Source organism: Hyaena hyaena, unplaced genomic scaffold, assembly GCF_003009895.1.
Source record: "Hyaena hyaena isolate Hyena2069 unplaced genomic scaffold, ASM300989v1 scaffold_19, whole genome shotgun sequence".
In the NCBI taxonomy this organism is placed as follows: Eukaryota; Metazoa; Chordata; class Mammalia; order Carnivora; family Hyaenidae; genus Hyaena; species Hyaena hyaena.
The window spans coordinates 6,021,343-6,039,693 of NW_024080651.1; the positions used below are offsets into that span (position 1 = coordinate 6,021,343).

General features: G+C 44.2%; 1 protein-coding gene across 1 annotated transcript; it reads left to right on the plus strand.

The window, feature by feature from the left end:
- The first annotated feature begins 2,191 nt into the window (after positions 1–2,191).
- On the plus strand, positions 2,192–13,986 carry YWHAH (tyrosine 3-monooxygenase/tryptophan 5-monooxygenase activation protein eta). Its single transcript, XM_039225912.1, has 2 exons — positions 2,192–2,492; positions 12,535–13,986. The coding sequence occupies exons 1-2, from the start codon at positions 2,406–2,408 to the stop codon at positions 13,186–13,188; spliced, it is 741 nt and encodes a 246-aa protein (XP_039081843.1). The 5' UTR covers positions 2,192–2,405; the 3' UTR covers positions 13,189–13,986.
- Positions 13,987–18,351: the final 4,365 nt, after the last annotated feature.

Consider the following 18,351-nt stretch of genomic DNA (forward strand, 5'->3'; position numbering starts at 1 on the left):
GTGAGAAGGAAAGAAAAGCTTCATGGGAGAACCAAAGTGTCTCCCATTTGACATTTATAAATGAAAAATAAAATGCTCTAGTCTACCTAACTTTCACTGTTTTGAAATCAATTTGAGTCCAACATGATCAGAAAAGCTAGAGAGGCTCTAATTTCTCTAATAGCTAGAAGGAATCATAGAAATCCCCCCAGTGCTGGCCCTCTTCCCACCTCTCACTGGAACCCTATTTTCATGGAGGGTGGGATGGACAATTTATTATCTATCATGCTCTGTAAAGATATCCACCAGGGAAAAGATCAGCCTGGTTTGTTAACCTCAATTCCATTTGTAGTTAGCAAAGGTGACTCTTCAAAGCATGGTGGAACCTGGGGTGAGGGGCCCTCCCAAACTCACATTCAAATCCTGTTTCATGGATACTGACATCCTCATTTTAGAATCGCAGCAGGGAGAAAAAGGCCCAGAGGCAGGAGAACTGGGGGCTCCAGTTCTGCTCACTCACTGTGCAAACTGGGGCTAGCCTCTCCTCCTCAGAGCTCAGTTTCTCCCTATGTGGGATAAAGGGTTGGATGACAGTGACTCTAAGTGTCCTGACATCGCAAACATTTCAGGATTTCTATTCTCCAGTGCATTTAACAGTCCTTTGAGTCCAATTTCCAGATGGCAAAACTAAGGTCCGGTCAGTCCCTCCCTTCTCCCTTTAAATGCATCTCACTCCCCAGAGGAAGATTCTTGGCTTGAAATGTGGCTTCCACATCTCTCCTAGTTCCCAGTTACCTAAGGATAATGACTCAGATCAGCAGGCCGGCATTTAAAATACTCCATGATCTTGTTTTGCCCAGCCTCATTGCCCACTGCCAGGCCTCTCTTCTCTGATTTTGTTTCTAGCCTTGCTGCCAAGCCTTTGTTTGCTGAATACCACTTCCTAATATCTTTTCCCTGACTCTCATTTTCCTCAAGGTCCAGTTAACTGCATTTACACGTATTTAGATCTACCTTATGAGACAAGATAATGTATCTTACTTATTCTATAGTTACTCCTTTCCCTATGCTGAGCATGCAATAAAATTCTCAGAGAGCCTAGGTCCCTTCTCCCCTGCTGCCCTTGACATTTGTACTTAAGTGAGGTTGTGTTTTAGTCATTGGGATTTTCCTATTTGTCCAAGACCCAGCCACAGGCCTGGTATGAGGGACCCTCAGCACAGAATGCCACAACTGAGATGGGCTTAGTGACCAGCCAGCCCATCTACCCCTCTCTTTCCCACAGAAGGATGTTCAGTCTGGGTTTGAATGCAGATCTGCCCCCATGGCTTACAGGCTGTGTAACCTTGAGTCATTAATCTGACTCTGAAAAAAAGGGGGAGACCAGCTGCGCCCACCTGCGAGGTAGGTTGTGAGAATTAAATGCCTATGCCTATACAGGCCTAGCAATGGGCTGGCTCTTAGTAGGTATGTCATGAATGTTACTCATCACAGCCAGGCTACTCTGTCCCTCCTCTCATGGAAGGAAGGCACAGTATGCCCAAAGTCACTTCTCAAGGTGGGAGCGCAGCTCTGTAGCCCGCTGGATGTGAACTACACGTGTATTTGGGGGTGGCGGGAGGGGTACTGTCCCCAAAGTACGGCCCCGATCCTGCCCTGCCAGTGCAGACCCAAGCGCAGGGTGTGTCCCCACGGCCGGGTCGCTAGCCTGGGCCGGAGGAGGCGCGAGGGCGAGGGCGGGGGCGGTCCTGGCCCGCCCCTCAGGGCACACGGGCTCCAGGCTCCTCTGAACAGTAGGGCTATTTGCTTTTTGGGATCTTCTCAAGTCAGATCTTCAATTTGACCTCAGAGGCGCGCTTCAAGGAGGAGCTGTGATACTTGAGCTACCTATGCAACCGCCATCACCGCGCCCCCTCCTAGGGCTCCGCAGTCCCCACCCTACTCTCCCTTCTCCCACCTCCACCTATGCGGTGGTAAAATGCAGCACTCACAGGGCGCCTGCGCAGCTCTAGGGCGGGGCCGTGGCGGTGGCAGCTATTTATAGTAGGTGACGTCACCTTGAAATAGACCGTTAGGGCCGGCCCGCCCTTCCCCCCTCCCACTCCAGCCGCTCCCTGCTGCCGGGCCCGGCTGCTCCCACTGCGCAGGCGTCCTCCATCCTCCCATTTCCCCCCCTCCCCCCCCCAACGCGCTGCCGCCTCTCCTCCCTTGGAGGCGTCGGCAGCGCGAGCCACAGCTTGCCGGGCGAGCCAGCGAGAGGGCGCGAGCGGCGGCGCTGCCTGCAGCCTGCAGCCTGCAGCCTTGGGCCGGCCGGCGAGCCAGTGCGCGTGCGCGGCGGCGGCCTCCGCGGCGACCGGGGAGTGGACGCACGGGCGGGCGAGCGGGCGAGCGGTGCGGGCGTGAGGCGAGGCAGAGCCACTAGCGACATGGGGGACCGAGAGCAGCTGCTGCAGCGGGCGCGGCTGGCCGAGCAGGCGGAGCGCTACGACGACATGGCCTCCGCCATGAAGGCGGTGAGCACGCCGGGAGGCCGGGCGGCCGGGTGGCCGGCTGGGGGGCCCGGAGTAGGGGAGGGATGGGCGGCCGGGCGGCGTCTCCCTCCGGGCCCGGGGCGACACCGCGTCCTCGCTGGGCGCGTCCGCCCGCCAGCAGCCCGCGCTTCCCGCGCCCGCCCCGCCATTTCCTTGAGGCCGGGCCGGGGTGGGGTCTCCGAGGACGAAAGGAGCCCCACGGGGATGGGTGGGTGACGATGCCCTCCTGCGTGCGGGGACAGTGCCCCCTTTTTGCGGGCAGGGGTCGCGGCATCCTACCTCGGAGCCCTGGGTTGGGGGAGGGGGTGCCCAAAGAAACGTGAGAGAGCCACATTCCTCGTTCTAGACCGTTCTGCTTGACCTGAAGGCTCACCTCTCTCTCGCCTTCCTTCATACCCCAACTTGTAATAAAGAATCACCTAGTGGGTGGCGCCGTGTCTCTCCTGGTTTTCTCTGCTACTACCTGAAGTGTGTGTGATTCAGATGTGTTTTGCCCTGCTCGCCGGAAACGTTCTCGTTCCGTCATCCCATACCCGGGGTCTGGCTTTGTGTGCGAAGACCCCCCCGCCCCCCACTGCTGTCTAGACGTGGACGCAGGCGGGAGGGCGGGGGGCGGCGGGTGTGGGGCGCGATTACCAAGCTTGGTGTGGGGAGCATCTGTCTGGAGATTAAAATGAGACGTGACTTCTTGGCGAGACAAATCTGTATGCTTTTGCATTCCTGACACCCTCATAGATCCTTATAGATCGATTCTGCAGCTTGATTTCCGGTGAAAGAGCCTTGCCCAGCCACACCCTAGCAAATACCGTGGATTAGACCCCACCTGCAATTGAGATTAAGTTCCGGTTGTCCTCGCACTGTCCCTGCCTCTCAACATTATTTTACGTTTTCTCTAAATGAACGTTAGTTCTCTGCGTCAAGGTCACGCCAGCTACAGCTGGCGGCCACCAACCTGCAATGTTCATCCAGTGTACATCCTCTCGAGACCTGGGAGGATCCGCCCGGGCCCCACCTTAGACCTAAAGATTCTGCAACTCTAGGATTGGGACTGAGAAGTCTGCATCTTAACCAGTGCTCACGGCAATTTTTAGCGGGCTGAAGCTTGATAATTATGGCCTGAATTATGGCTCATTTGTCCTTTTGCTGGACTTGTGAGATTTCTTAGAAATCTACAAATTGAGAGGCTCCCTAAAATTTCAGAATCATTTGAAAAGCTTCTTTTCAGGCTTTTGATATTAATATCATATGAAATGCATTGTTGACGTCAATATTTAGATGTATCCAGCTAAAAAAGACAGTTGAAGAGCTATCTTTCCTGTAGTATCCTTGTTACATATTGCCCTAGGTGTGTTTGAAAACCACCACTGCCACTCATTTGTTTATTCATTGGTGATCCCGATTTGAGCACTGGCCTGCTGTCACGGGCTAAGATAGTCTTAAACCAGGGACAGTCTAGGTCTGGGATCTTTGTAATTTAGGGGGACCTCTTTAAGACACAAATGTAAAATATATTAATTTTGCAGATTTTACAGAAACAACTGAATCCACTTCCTCCAAAGGGGTTCTGAGCTTAATTTTCTTCTGACCATACAGCAAGTCACACTTGAGTGAGCCTCTTCTCCCCAGTAACCGTGGTACTGGGATTGTGCCAGCTGAGGCCTTGCTGGACATTTTAGTGAGGTCCTCCTTCACCTTGTGAGTGGGGCTTGAAGACCTCAGTGTTAGGAGCCCTTTGGGAATAAAGGAGTGGGGCTTGAATAAAGGTGAATTGGGGTTAAAGGAAAATGACTAGAAAGGATATCCTGGAGCTCTGGGAACCCTGAGGCAACTTGAAGAAATGGAAAGTAAGGAAAGGATTGAGCGATGTAACCAGAACGAAATACAGTTTGAGGAGAGAAAAAAATTGGTTTTCTGCTTTTCAAAGCAGTCTCGAATAATGCTTTCCTGCAGCTGGACACTTGTGTTCACAGATTTTCTTTGAGACTTTAAGGTAGCATGTTGCAAACCAATGGACCCTTCCATGTGTTGGGAATCTAATATCTGTATCTATCTGTATCTTAAATGATTGATGGGTTGAATAAGCCATCCAGCATTTAAAAATCAGTCCAAGCTCTAATTCTGTCATCTGAGAATTGTGATAAACCATTCCCTCAAGGTAACTACTTTTTAAAAAATTCTGGGGTTTTTTTGTCATGTAAATTAATGGAATATATTCATTGGAAAGGACTTGGCAGGGGTCGGTGGAAGACTGTTTCTTATGTTTTACCTATTGATACTTGTGCATTAAATAATGTTATTGGGAAAAGACTCAGTCCCCATTTTATTAATATTGTAGGCCTAAAGTAGAGCTTCTGTAAAAGGAATTCTAGTAACCCTCTGGATTTATGTGGGATTTCTTCGGGGTGGTGGAAAGGCTGGTAAGTAGACTGCTCGCGTGGGTAGACCCTGAGTGAGGAGATGTTCTGATGCCACCCCTCTTATAACCTTAAAACCTAATATCCCTTGGGGCGCCTGGGTGGCTTAGTCGGTTAAGCATCCGACTTTCGCTTGGGTCATGATCTCGCGGTTCGTGGGTTTGAGCCCCACGTCGGGCACTGTGCTGACTGCCAGCTCGGAGCCTGGAGCCTGTTTCAGTCTGTGACTCCCTCTCTCTCTGACCCTCCCCTGCTCATGCTGTCTCTCTCTCTCTCTCCTAGAAATAAATAAAACATTTAAAAAAAAAAAAACTAATATCCCTTGGCTTCAAGTCCTTTGAAATGTAAAATTACTAATGTTGGTGTTAATATCAAGTCAGTTCTCAGTCTTTATTCTAACTTGTTTTCTGTTTTCTTTATAATTTAAATGGTCACCTGATAATGCCTGTCTGTAATCATTGATGTTCCTTATGCTACCAGCGTCACCTGGAGGATGGTGTCGGTAAGCTTTAAGAAAAATCATGCATACTGGAAACAGTGGTGTTGCCTCAAATCAAGGCAGTTCCCTGCCTCACCCCATAATTTGAAGAGGCAAGAAATGCTGAAGTAAAGGAGCATCTTCAAGATCTCCTCATTTCATACCTAGCAGCTTACAAAGTGCAGCAGTGGGAAGAAGAATTGTGAGAGATTGTGGAACCCAGGTCCTTTCTAGGCCAGACTTGGACTGACCATAGACAAATCATAAACTCTGAAAAATAGGTATTATACCATATTAAGAGAAAGTGAAATAAACCTATAAAGGGGGATAAAAATGTCAGTGCATTAGACTGAAAGATTTAAGGTAAGAGGGTAAGTAACCAAATGTCTGGTGATTCATTCATGTCTCTTACTGCTTTAAGTCATCTATTTTTATTAAAACATAGAGGTAGTATTATGCATTTATAAAACAGAATATTTGGAATAGCATGGTATGTTTTAACATTGATACGTAGTTGATTACAAGGCTGACAAAGGACAGAGAAAGTCTGAAGGACTTGAAGAATATAGAAATCTAAGTGCAGGAAATAAAGCTGCAGCTTAAACAGTCTGAGAGGAAGAGGCACTTGGCTCAGCTAGGGGCAAAAGGCTCTTATTCCAACAGCTGTGAGATTATGGGAAGTGGAGGAATGAGCAGGTGGTGTATAAAAGAGCTTGGCTGAGTGATTCGGGGCAAGACCTACCCTGCGTTGTATGTTGCAGGTATTAAAACTAAAGATAATTTTGGGGTGTACCAAAATTGTGGTTAGTGTGAAATCTTAAAGCCACATCAGTACTGTAGTTTGAAATATGAAATAAACTAAGTGCTCATTTGTAATGTAATTATTCCTTTGCCATATTTTGGCTAAGGAAGGAAAGAAGGTTCTGGATTCTTGCAGTAGCCTGAATTAAAAGGATTTCAGATGGTGAACAGTTCACGGGGCTTTGTCTGGAATTTCATATGAGTGTTAGAATGCAGTGTCATGCTTCCAGAAATATGGTTTGGGAGGAGGTACCCCAAATGTGTTTTCTGTGTTGCAATTCATTGAGTTTATGGAACTTACCGTTTTACTTATTAGGCATTCAGTAAACTCCGGATGGGTTAGCTCTGGATAGTTGTTAACTCCATTTTACAAATGGGATTTAAAGAGGTTAATTTTTTCAAGGTCAAGTTGGAAAGCCAAGCATTGAACTCTGGAAAGTAGGACTTTCACTTTAACCACTGTATAATAATGGCCCAGGAATAATATTTCTAGTATATATTCTGGTATACTAGTCATCATTGGTGACTGACTTCCAGGCCCTTTACACCAGTGGGCTTAGTGAACAAATAATTTCATCTTTCAGGTGTGAAGTCATTTTTGCCAAGTTTAATTAAAAACAGAATCTACCACATATGGGTCTTAGCTATAGCAGGGGATCGTAAAAGGCAAACTCACACATGTGGATTTTGCTTGTTCTGAAGACCAGGAGGGTTTTTTTTTAGTGTACGAAACAAAGGTTTAATTGAATTTGAATTCTGCTCTGAATTAAGAAGTGCAGGACTCTATGTTAAATTATATTTGGGGTATTTTAAGAAATTGTTTCATATTCTTGGCACGAGTTGTTTCTCCACATGGCTTTTAGTATATTTTATATGCCTATAGGCCCTAAAATTTCATTGTCTAGGTTATTGGTAAAAGTCCTTCTAGTGTCCTGGTTGAGGCCACCCATCTTCCGCCCCATGGTTTGGGTGCTCTTCCCACTCCTGGCTGCAGTGGCTTTCCCCTGTGGTGGTGGGTGTTGGCATTTCCATGCGATCGGAACTTGGCACAACTTCTGAAGCTTTCAGCGCTGGTGCCTCCAGGGACAGTAGCATGCAGTAATACCATTCAGATGGGTTGTATTTAATCCTTGCCAATCCCTACAAAAATGTTCGGTTATGTCAGGAGCAAGAAAAGGCAATCTCTTCATGATACAGAGGTAGCTATTTTGACTAATTTAAGCTTCAAGTGGATATTAACTACCTGAACTCATCTGCTTTGAGCTTGAAGTTTAGCTTCTCTGGACTTCTAGAACTGCAGCCTCACCCTGGTGAGGATAGGAAGTGGTCTTTCCAGGTCTGGGCAATTGGTGACAGGTGGGTGCTTTGCCAGCTTGAGACCAGGCAGAATCCTCACTTTGAGGACAGTAACTTGGGGAAGAGTCAGCCAAAAAAGCTTTCATCCCTCTAGCTCACCCTTTTTTTTTTCCCCTTTTTTTTTCTCTAAATACATACAGGGCTCTGCTTAAAGATTTTATGATATAGTTATTTTTACTTAGTTGTACATGAGAATCGTTTTCTCCTGTTTAAACTCTTATATCAAAAACAAGCTTGTTAGTAGCAAGTGGGTGTGGGTAACTATAAAAGATGGGATAGTAGTGTGTGTATGTAGCTCTGAAGGATGGGAGTGCCCTTCAGGAGAAATAACATTTACCCTGACTTTGGCGATGTGGCCTGCAGTCCATGGGGGTGGCATTTTTTGTTTGCTCAGTATTAGTTTTGAGGTTGGATGTTTCCCAGATTAAGAACTTTAAATTTTCCCAAATAGTCCCTGTGCTATTTTTGGCAGTGAATCTATTTTTACTCACACATAGTTTATTGCCTGGTGAGTTAGGAGGAGAAGGCCCTTAGGAATTTTTGAGTCAGTGAATGTTGTCATAGGAAGATAAATGAGTTAGTAGCCTACCGGCTTATTTGTAATTTCTAGTACTGCTGTGTAGCAGCAGAGTGAAGGAAATGGGGTGGAAGCAAGTGCCCTGGGCTGGGAGTTGGCATAGCCAAGCACAGTATGGTAAGGCCATCAGTTGAATGGCTGGCCTGGAGTCCAACCCTTAAAGGAGATGGAGAGATGGGCCTTTATAAATGGGAATGGCCCACCAATTTAAGGTTTTCGGAAAGAGTGTAAGTAGGATTAAATGGAGTGGGAGGTAGGCAGGAGAACAGGAAGGCCGAGAGGCTGTGTGCAGAGTTGAGGAGCCCTTTAGAGATGGTGCAGTCACTTGAAGACGTAGTCTCTGGAATGGCTTCCCTGAGGGCCTCTGATGTGTGGCAGAAATGAGGGTATATTGAAACTGGCTGGAGTAGAAAGCAGGTTGAGAACCATTGTGCAGTCTCTCTATCTCAGAAATTCTGTTTCTTGTCTTTGCTTCATGTTCCCAGTTAGAAACCATTTGTAAACTTATATTTGTAGAGCTGCATTAAATCATCTCCGTGTAATATGCATGCAGATGACCATCCAGCTGTGGTTGGCACTAGTAGTTATTGTTTTCCTTTCCATTGCACTACATTTCCTCCCAGTGTCTGCTTTTAGCATATGACCGGACTTGCTTTAGCTGCCCTGCTTCCAATAGTCTGGAATTTGAAATACTGGGAACTGGTGCTAACATTAACGAAGGTGATTTGCAGTAGGTATCACCAAACAAGACTGGCTGTAAATCCTGTTTGTTTTAATAGGACATCTGATTTCACTTTGCTATATCAATTTCCAATGTGGGGAATGCTCAGTTTCCTTTAGTTATCTAACCAAGTAATAAAACAATCTTCCTTCCATAAGTTTCCCTTTTGTAACTGAGTTGTAACCCAGGAGCATTAAAAAATACTATATTTAAACGTATCCAGTTATTTCCTAGTTAGGCCCTGGCTGGGGTTCTAAGAACAATGCTTGCTTAGCTGTTAGTCACACTCAGCTGATGCTGATAGTGATTCATTCAGACTGGCAGGAAACCAGATGATTGTTATATAAACACTAATACTCCTAGTAAATGATTTTGCTTGTGAAGGTGTGATAAACATTGCCCTGTAGCCATTTTGGGCAGTTTATTCTTGATGGAGAAGAGCTGCATGAATTCCTGAAACCTATGGATACACCCAAATTTCATTTAAACTAATATTATCAACCTTATGCCTTTCCACACCTTTTACTGTTGCTCAGGAAAATGGAATCCTAGAATATTAGAGCTAAAGAGGTCCTTGGAAATTGTTTAGGCTGATGCCCCTTGTTTTACTTTTGATTCCCAGACAAGGTCACGCAGCCAGCTCAGGCTAAACTCCAGATGTCTTATGGTGGTGTTTTTGTTGTTGTTATTTTTAGTAATGATACTGTCCATCATACAAATACCCTGTGTGATATATAAACATATTTCACATATGCACTCAATTTTAATGATACACTCTGGAGAGTTATCTTGGTGTGTCTTTGTGGCAATCTTAACAAGCAGCTTTATTAGCCACAGGGTGAAGTATATAGTGACTCTTATGGATATTGTTGCATTTTATTTAAAAAAAAATTTGGATATTGTTTGCATTTTAATGTCAAGTGCCTTAGTCAGATATACTTACTGCAGGATCTAAGGAGCTCTCAAATTCTGTGCTTGCCTCACGTTTGTTTCACTGAATATTGCCCTGGAAAAGTGAGTCAATCAAGAAGATTCAAACATTCTGAGATTTGTCAGAGGATTCAAGATGGAATTTTTATTTATAAGGGTTGCTTCCTTAAGAGACAAAGTTAACAAATATTTATAAAGTCTTTTTATATTTCTAATAAACTAATGTATGTGTTTAAAGGAACTCACTGGAGGAGAAAACTAGTGGGGGTTACAGGTCCTCACCTGGATTTGAAGGGAGCATGGATTTTGGATTAGTAGAGAGAAGATTGCCCTGGACTGAGGTAGATCATTGAGAAAAGTGTAGAGACCACTCATGTCTATGACGAGGAATGAGGAACCTGGTTTGCAGTCAGCCATCCTAGGGAATGGGCAGAGGCAGCCTGTAGCCAAAGACCACACCTAAGTAAAAAGTGGGGTTGGGTTGATTGGGTAGGCAGAGGAGGAGAGACAATCCTGGGTAGGGGTCTGCAGCAAAAGAGCATGGGTAATGGGGATAGGGAAATGGAGAAATTAGAAAACAGAGTTGGTATGGTATTTTTATCTTGTCCAGGGTATGTTGGTGGGGATGGGTTGCTGGTAGAAGAACTTGACACAAGTTTTCTAATTTTACACATAATGACTATATTTGTTGCTTATGTTCTTGAGTTAATGTTTTGGTTCTTTTTTAGAATTTCTGGTTCTCCATTACTCAGTCTTTTCAATCCATGGTAAAGCATGTCTGTTTTAGGGGTGCCTGGGTGGCCCAGTCGGTTAAGCATTCGACTTCAGCTCAGGTCATGATCTCACGGTTCGTGGGTTCAAGCCCTGCATCAGGCTCTGTGCTGACAGCTCAGAGCCTGGAGCCTATTTCAGATTCTGTGTCTCCCTCTCTCTCACTGCCCCTTCCCCACTCATGCTCTGTCTCTCTGTCTCAAAAATAAATTTAAAAACTATAAAAAATTTTTTAAAAAGCATGTCTGTTTTAATATGCTGTTAATAACTTTCTCCCTTACACCTGGCCTTTCACCCCTTTCCCCTCACTTATAGGAGTTTCCTTATGGGTTAAGTAATATTTTTCTTTGCTCAGTGTTTTATGGTTTCCTAAGTGTTTTTCCTTCTTTTCTGAAAATTAAAGACTTACCAGTAAGTCATATAATTAAGGAATCTCCCTACTTTATTAAAGAGGCTGATTTAGCAAATTAGTGGCTTTGCGGGGGCCCAGACCAAAATTTTCTGGTTCCAAACCTGTATTAGTTTCCTTGGACTGCCAAACAAAGTACCACAACCGGGTAGCTTAAAACAACAATTATTGCTATTGGGAAGGTTAGAAGTCCAAGATCAAGGTGTTAGCAGGGCCGTGCTCCTTCTGAAGGCCCTAAGGAAAAAAATCCTTCCTTGCCTTTCTTTCAGCTCTTGGTGTCTCTTGGCAATCCTTGACCTTCCTTGGCTTTTAGACACATCACTAATCTCTGCCTCCATCATCACATGGTGTTCTCCGTAGGTCTCTCCAAATCTCTCACTCATAAGGGCACCAGTCTTTGGACTTGAGATCCACCCTAATACAGTATGACCTCATCTTGACTTGATTACATCTTGTAGAGGTCCTGTTTCCCAATAAGGTCACATTCATAGGTACAGAGGTTAGGACTTCAACATAGCTTAAGGGGCACAATTGAACAAAAAGTCCAGTGATCTTTCTGCTAACTACATAGCTGACTCACTTAGAGTTGGTGTCATGGAGAACTACCTAAAGAAAGCTACAGCTTCTGAAATTTAACATTTCCACTTAAAATAATTGGTGCTTCCATCCTTGATGGCCAGTCAGGGTTTCCTGTCAGGTAAGTCAAAGTAGAGCTTACTGCTGAGTAACTGTGCTTCCTTTCAGCAGAGGCTGGGGCCATATTACTGTCACTCATGCATCCATTTAGATTGGGGGAGGCCTGGGTATACAAGTGGGATTCTCTTTGTTAACAATTCAGGGCAAAACTCTGGCCACTTGATCTGTGTTTGATCTCATCTGTGAAGCTCTTACCTATTAATATGTATTTGAGGGAGGTGTGATTGGTTCTTTTTTGGAATATACAGTTGGAAGCAGAATCTGGAATGTACTTCCAGTTTATAATCCTTGAACATTTGGCAAAGGAATTGTTTGATCTCAATGTTGACAATACCTTATGCAGAATAGCTGAACCTCAGGGCTTTTTCATCTGCCACTGTGTACCACCACCGTATTTGCACAATTATCTTTATCCCTATACCTCTGTCACGATGAAGGCAACATCTTAAATAGGAATTTCTCGAACGCCTTATCACTGAATATTTTATTTCAAGTATTTATTTCTTCTGTTTAGACTATAATCTTTGTTCAGACAGGAAGCATGTCTGATTGGTTTTCCCTAGTATGGCTTGTCCATAATCCTGTTTTTTATTTATTTCTGAGAGAGAGAGACCGTGTAAACAGGGAAGGGTCAGAGAGAGAGGGAGATACAGAATCTGAAGCAGTCTCCAGGCTCTGAGCTAGCTGTCAGCACAGAGCCCAATGTGGGGCTCAAACCCATGAACCGTGAGATCATAACCTGAGCCGAAGTTGGACGTTTAGCCACCCAGGCACCCCCATAATCCTGTTTTTGAGCAATGTTGTTGATTAGATTCAAAGGAAGATTTCTAATATTTTTGGATTCAGTCTTCATGTTTTTGGGATTTTGCAGGTGACGGAGCTCAATGAACCTCTCTCCAACGAAGATCGAAACCTCCTCTCTGTGGCCTATAAGAATGTGGTTGGTGCCAGGCGATCTTCCTGGAGGGTCATCAGCAGCATTGAGCAGAAAACCATGGCTGATGGAAATGAAAAGAAATTGGAGAAAGTTAAAGCTTACAGGGAGAAGATTGAGAAGGAGCTGGAAACAGTGTGCAATGATGTCCTGGCTCTGCTTGACAAGTTCCTCATCAAGAACTGCAATGATTTCCAGTATGAGAGCAAGGTATTTTACCTGAAAATGAAAGGTGATTACTACCGCTACTTGGCAGAGGTAGCTTCTGGGGAGAAGAAAAACAGTGTGGTTGAAGCTTCTGAGGCTGCCTACAAGGAAGCCTTTGAAATCAGCAAAGAGCACATGCAGCCAACGCACCCCATCCGGCTGGGTCTGGCCCTCAACTTCTCTGTGTTCTACTATGAGATCCAGAATGCACCTGAGCAGGCCTGTCTCTTAGCCAAACAAGCCTTTGATGATGCCATAGCTGAGCTGGACACACTAAACGAAGATTCCTATAAGGACTCCACGCTCATCATGCAGTTGCTGCGAGACAACCTCACCCTCTGGACGAGCGACCAGCAGGATGAAGAAGCAGGAGAAGGCAACTGAAGAGTCTTCGGGTCCCTGGCCCTTCCTTCACCCACCACCCCCATCATCACCGATTCTTCCTTGCCACAATCACTAAATATCTAGTGCTAAACCTATCTGTATTGGCAGCACAGCTACTCAGATCTGCTCTCCTGCTCCTTGGGAAGCAGTTCAGATAAATCTTCATGGGCATTGCTGGATTGACGGTTGCTTTAAGCCCATAGGGGCTCCCTTTCCGAATTGTGCAGAAAAGTGGGTTCTGAATGAGGCATTTTATGCCTATTGATCTATGTGAAATCCAAGCAAAAGCATTGGGGAAGTTTAGAAAGGAGAATTAGCCAACACAGGCTACAATTGATATTTAAATGATCCATTTAAAACAAGCCAATAGTGTTTTGTTAAGCAGTACATCTTGTGCATGCAAAAAATGAATTCACCCCTCCCACCTCTAATGGAAAACTGTTAAGGGAAGCTGATTACAAAGACCACTCTCTCCTTTCCATCAGCTTCATAATGAACTGTTTAATGTGAGGTTTCAGTAACGCCTTGTTTTGCCTCCTTAAATTATGATGTGCACAAACCCTCTTTTTCAATGCAATGCATCTAAAGTTTTGATATCTGTAACTTTTTTTTTTTTTGGGTTGCAATTGTTTAAGAATCATGGATTTATTTTTTGTAACTCTTTGGCTATTGTCCTTGTGTATCCTGACAGCGCCATGTGTCAGCCCATGTCAATCAAGATGGGTGATTATGAAATGCCAGACTTCTAAATTAAATGTTTTGGAATTCAATGGGTAAATAAATGCTGCTTTGGGGATATTCTGTCTACATGTGTGTTTTTCATTTTCCCCCCTCTGAAGGAGCTGTTTAATAGGTTACCATTTTGAATCCTGTTTTTAGTTTCAAACACTGAAGCATTTTTAAACAGTAAGTTTTTTTGTTTTTTAAGTTTATTTATTTTGGAGAGAGAGAAAGCAGGGGAGGGGCAGAGAGAGGGAGAGACAGAATCCCAAGCAGGCTCTGTGTTATCAGTGCGGGGCTGGAACTCAAATCAAGAGTTGTACACCACCTAGGTGCTCCTAGCACAGTGTTTTCTTGCTCTCTGATTCCATTATATATTTTGCAGTATACACATAAGACTCATGGATTTTCAGTTGTTTTCTGTGAACCCAGTCAGCATAACCTCTCTGACCCACTCTTCCTGACACCTGGTGGTTGTATGGGTGCTGAGCAGACCAAAATACTGTCTTCCTTAGTGTGGTACCTGACCAATGAAAGGTCAGGCCTGTGCTTAACTTGGGAGGATGTAGCTTGAGGCACCCTATGGGAGTGTTGTTGATATTTAACACTCAGTAGGTACTGAGCTTATACATGTCCTCACATTTTCTGAATACCGTTTCTGTATTAGATACAATAAAATGTTAATTCAGGGCACAACCTGGATCCTTGAAATAATCTAGTGATTATTACTAAGAAAGTTTTAAGTATTCTTTAAAATCGAAAAAAAAATCCTCCATCTGAGTTTAAAAAAGGAAAAGGCTGGAACCCTTAAGCTCTCCCGTCTGCTTTCACACCAAGGCTTCTCTTGAGACTTAGCATCCCCAGCTAGGCTCATTCTCTAGTGATGGGGACTTGAGCCCCTCACAGATTTTACCACCTGCAGCTTGGTGTCCAGGACCAAAAGTGATCGTTAAGTGGACTGGTTCAATAACATACAGGTCTTAAGATACCTTAATCTTGACTAAAGCTTGACACTAGACTGGTGAGAAATGCTATCACACAGTCTCTCCTTGAACTTCCATTGTGGTGGAGGCACAGACTTTTTAGCTTAGAAGTTTAACCTGTTTTTTCATTCTCAAGTAGAGGTAGGACCCTTGTACTCCTAAAATACTGTTTCAGGTTGACCTAATTGCTAGCTAAAGTGGTTATTGAGTTTCACTTCAGTTAGTAAGTCAGGTATTTTAAAATTACCAGCTTTATGTGGCCAAGACACTTGGCTTGATAAACATGTAAACATTAGAACTTTATAAATTTGAAATGCCCTTTACAAGAAGAGCTTTAGGAAAAGCACTCAGCATTTTTGTTGCACAGCTGTCTTAGGAAGGGTTTTGTCCCCACCTTGCAAGTTAGGAAAGTTGAGGTGCAGGGATTGTGGACCCCTGGAATTCACACAGCTCTTAAGCCACAGAGGACACAGAGCCTGTCTATGGCGTCACCTCGGGTCTGGCAGTGCCATGCTCCAGGCAGCCTTGACAAGCCACACAACTTTTTGAGACTTAACATCTCTCAGTTTTTATTTAAAGTGTAGGATTTGTAATATGTTTTCATTCAACTCAAAGTACTCTGTGTAAGGCATTTTTGGTCTGGGAATGGGATGTGACATAAGGACACACAATTACATTTTAACCCCACAAGTGATTAATGGGATTCTTTGAGAGTACTTGAGGGAGCTACAAATTACATGTGCCACAGACCTGGAAGCCTCTACTACATAATCTTAAAGCTTTCCTTCCAGTTTTGTACACTCGTGTGTTAAAAATTGTCAAGATAAATTTATGAAATGTCAGTGTCATCTCAATGTTAACAGCAGGGGAAACTAAACTCCAGAGAAATGAAATGGCCATTCACTGGGGAATGGAGAGTCACTGGAAAATTGGTAACAGAACTTAGACTAGCATTCAGATTCTTTAAATTTTTGTTCATGGTTCTTAACACTACTATGTTCTTGGGATTGAGAAGAAAGAATGGATGTGGCGCACATCCCATTCTGGGGACACTTTCAGTGCTTTAATATTTTCACTTAGAGTTGAAGGGATTAATACTTGGATGTTTTAAGTTTATTGGTGCTCGTGGCAGATTTTCAGTATCTCCTCAAACACTACTCGAAAATCATTTGTTTCTGCTGGAGGAAGGTATAGGATTCTTTTTTTTCAAGTTTTTATTTTAATCATCAAGTGCTTATCGTGACAAGCACCCTCCTTAATCCCCATCACCTATTGCATCCCCCACTGTCTCCCCAAATGGTAATCGTCAGTTTGTTCTCTATAGTTAACAGTCTGGTTTTTGGTTTGTCTTTCTCCCTTTGCTTGTTTGTTTTGTTTCTTAAATTCCACATATGAGTGAGTTCATACAGTATTTGTCTTTCTCTGACTACACTTAGCTTTATAATCTCTAGCTCCATCTATGTCATTGCAAATGGCAAGATTTCATTTTTTTATGGATGAATAATATCCCAGTATATATATAAACCACATCTTTATCCATTCATCAATCGATGGACCCTTGGGCTGCTTCAGGGTTCTTGGTAATGGAGCTATTGTCAGGTAAATACTTGGTTGTCTTAAATCTCCAGACTGGAGGGTTCTGGATGCTTCTTGGTTTTTAAAATGAACTAGGCTGCATTCTGAATGTTGGGCCCTCTACACTCTCCTATACACCTTAAAGATTGCCTGCTATTCAAGAGACAGAGGGTCCTCAGTTTTCAGGAGACCCTCCATCAGGGAAGCATAAACACGGATTCTCAGCTGTCTGAGACTTAACAGATCATCTTCGATTATAAAACCCAGTAATTAGACTGATGAAAACAATAATTTCAAATCTCTACTGTGTTCTGTGCACTTTAGATGTGTGGTCTCTGGATCTTTACAGCACCCTTTGAAGGTAGGAATGATAGTCTTTTTAACAGATGAGGAAGCCAGGTTATTAAGTGGTATGAGGTACACAGCTAATAAGAGTAATAACACTGATATCAAAACTGGGGCAGTCTTCCAAGGCTCTTTCCAGTACACCATGGGTTTTTTGATCCCTATCTGGAGAAAAGGAGTCCCAGAAAAGTTACAATAGCTTGCCTCCCTGCCCCTCTGGTCTCTCCTTCCTTATTCAGTCTATCCAGCATCCCACCCAAATTAAGGCCTAATGAAATACTGTCTCTTACGAAGCCTCTGATCTGTCCGGGAGCCTCCTGCCTGGTGACTTTGGGTTAGTCTTTGCATTATTATTCTAAATTTTTAAAACCATTTTTATTTACTTTTGAGAGAGAGCATGAGCAGGGCAGGGTCAGAGAGAGAGGGGGACACAGAATCAGAAGCAGGCTCCAGGCTCTGAGCTGTCAGCACAGAGTGCAAGGTAGGGCTCAAACCCACAAATTATGAGATCATGACCTGAGCCAAGGTCAGACGCTCAACGCACTGAGCCATCTAGGTGCCCCATTTGCATTATTATTCTAAATTATGGTGCACATTTCTCCTCTACCTCTATTGGGCCATAGGCCTCTCTCGTGCCTAGAGAAGCAAGAGGTCCAAAAGGTTGAGTGAGCTAAATATTGAAGAAAATCAAGTTCATTTTCCTAAAGTATAACTACCATGCCATTTTGGAAGGCAGAGACTATCAGGAAGAAGAGGGAAAATAACAGTTGCTGACTTAAGTCACTCTATTAAATGGGGCTTTTATTTTATTTTTAAAGTTTATTTATTTTGAAAGAGAGAGAGAACTCGAGCAGGCCAGGGGCAGAGAGAGAGAGGGAGAGAAAACCAAGCAAGAATCCCTCCCCTAACAGCATGGAGCCAGACAGGGGGCTCAAAACCATGAACTTCGAGATCATGACCTGAGCCAAAATCAAGAGTTGGATGCTTAACTGACTGAACCACCCAGTGCCTCTAAATTGGGGCTTTACATACATTAAAAAAAATAAAAGCCAACAATCCCACGAACAAGGTTGTAGCTGCAATCGAGAGGCTCAGAGAGGAAACAGACTTGCATGTGGTCACACAGCTGGGAAGTGACAGAGCATGTCCTTGTGCAGGGTTCCAAAGTCTCGGTTCTTTTCATGAGTATGTTGCCTTCAGGCAGAGGCTGGAAGACTGACATTTCTGGTCTCTCTTGATGGGACTCTTTCCTTCCTTATCAGCTGGATTTCTCTCAGTTTATCTTCTTTACACTTTCCTCTTCAGATCAGTCTCTGCCCCACCCCCACCTCCAGCAATATCCAGCAACATGGAGCTTAATGCCTTTCTTCCTCCTAATCCTTGGAGGTCCTTCTTCCAGAAGGGAAGATACGTATCAGTGCTACAGCAACAGTATGACTCAAGAGGTGAACCAAAGCACCACTGGGTGAAATCTCTACATAACTGGACCCAACCTGTTTAGCCAGCTCTCATTTTGGCCTAAGCCATTACACTTCCTTTC

Coding starts and splice junctions, on each gene's coding strand:
- YWHAH (XM_039225912.1), top strand. CDS start 2,406: ATGGGGGACCGAGAGCAGCTGCTGCAGCGGGCGCGGCTGGCCGAGCAG. Junction 2,493..12,534: donor TGGCCTCCGCCATGAAGGCG/GTGAGCACGCCG, acceptor GGGATTTTGCAG/GTGACGGAGCTCAATGAACC.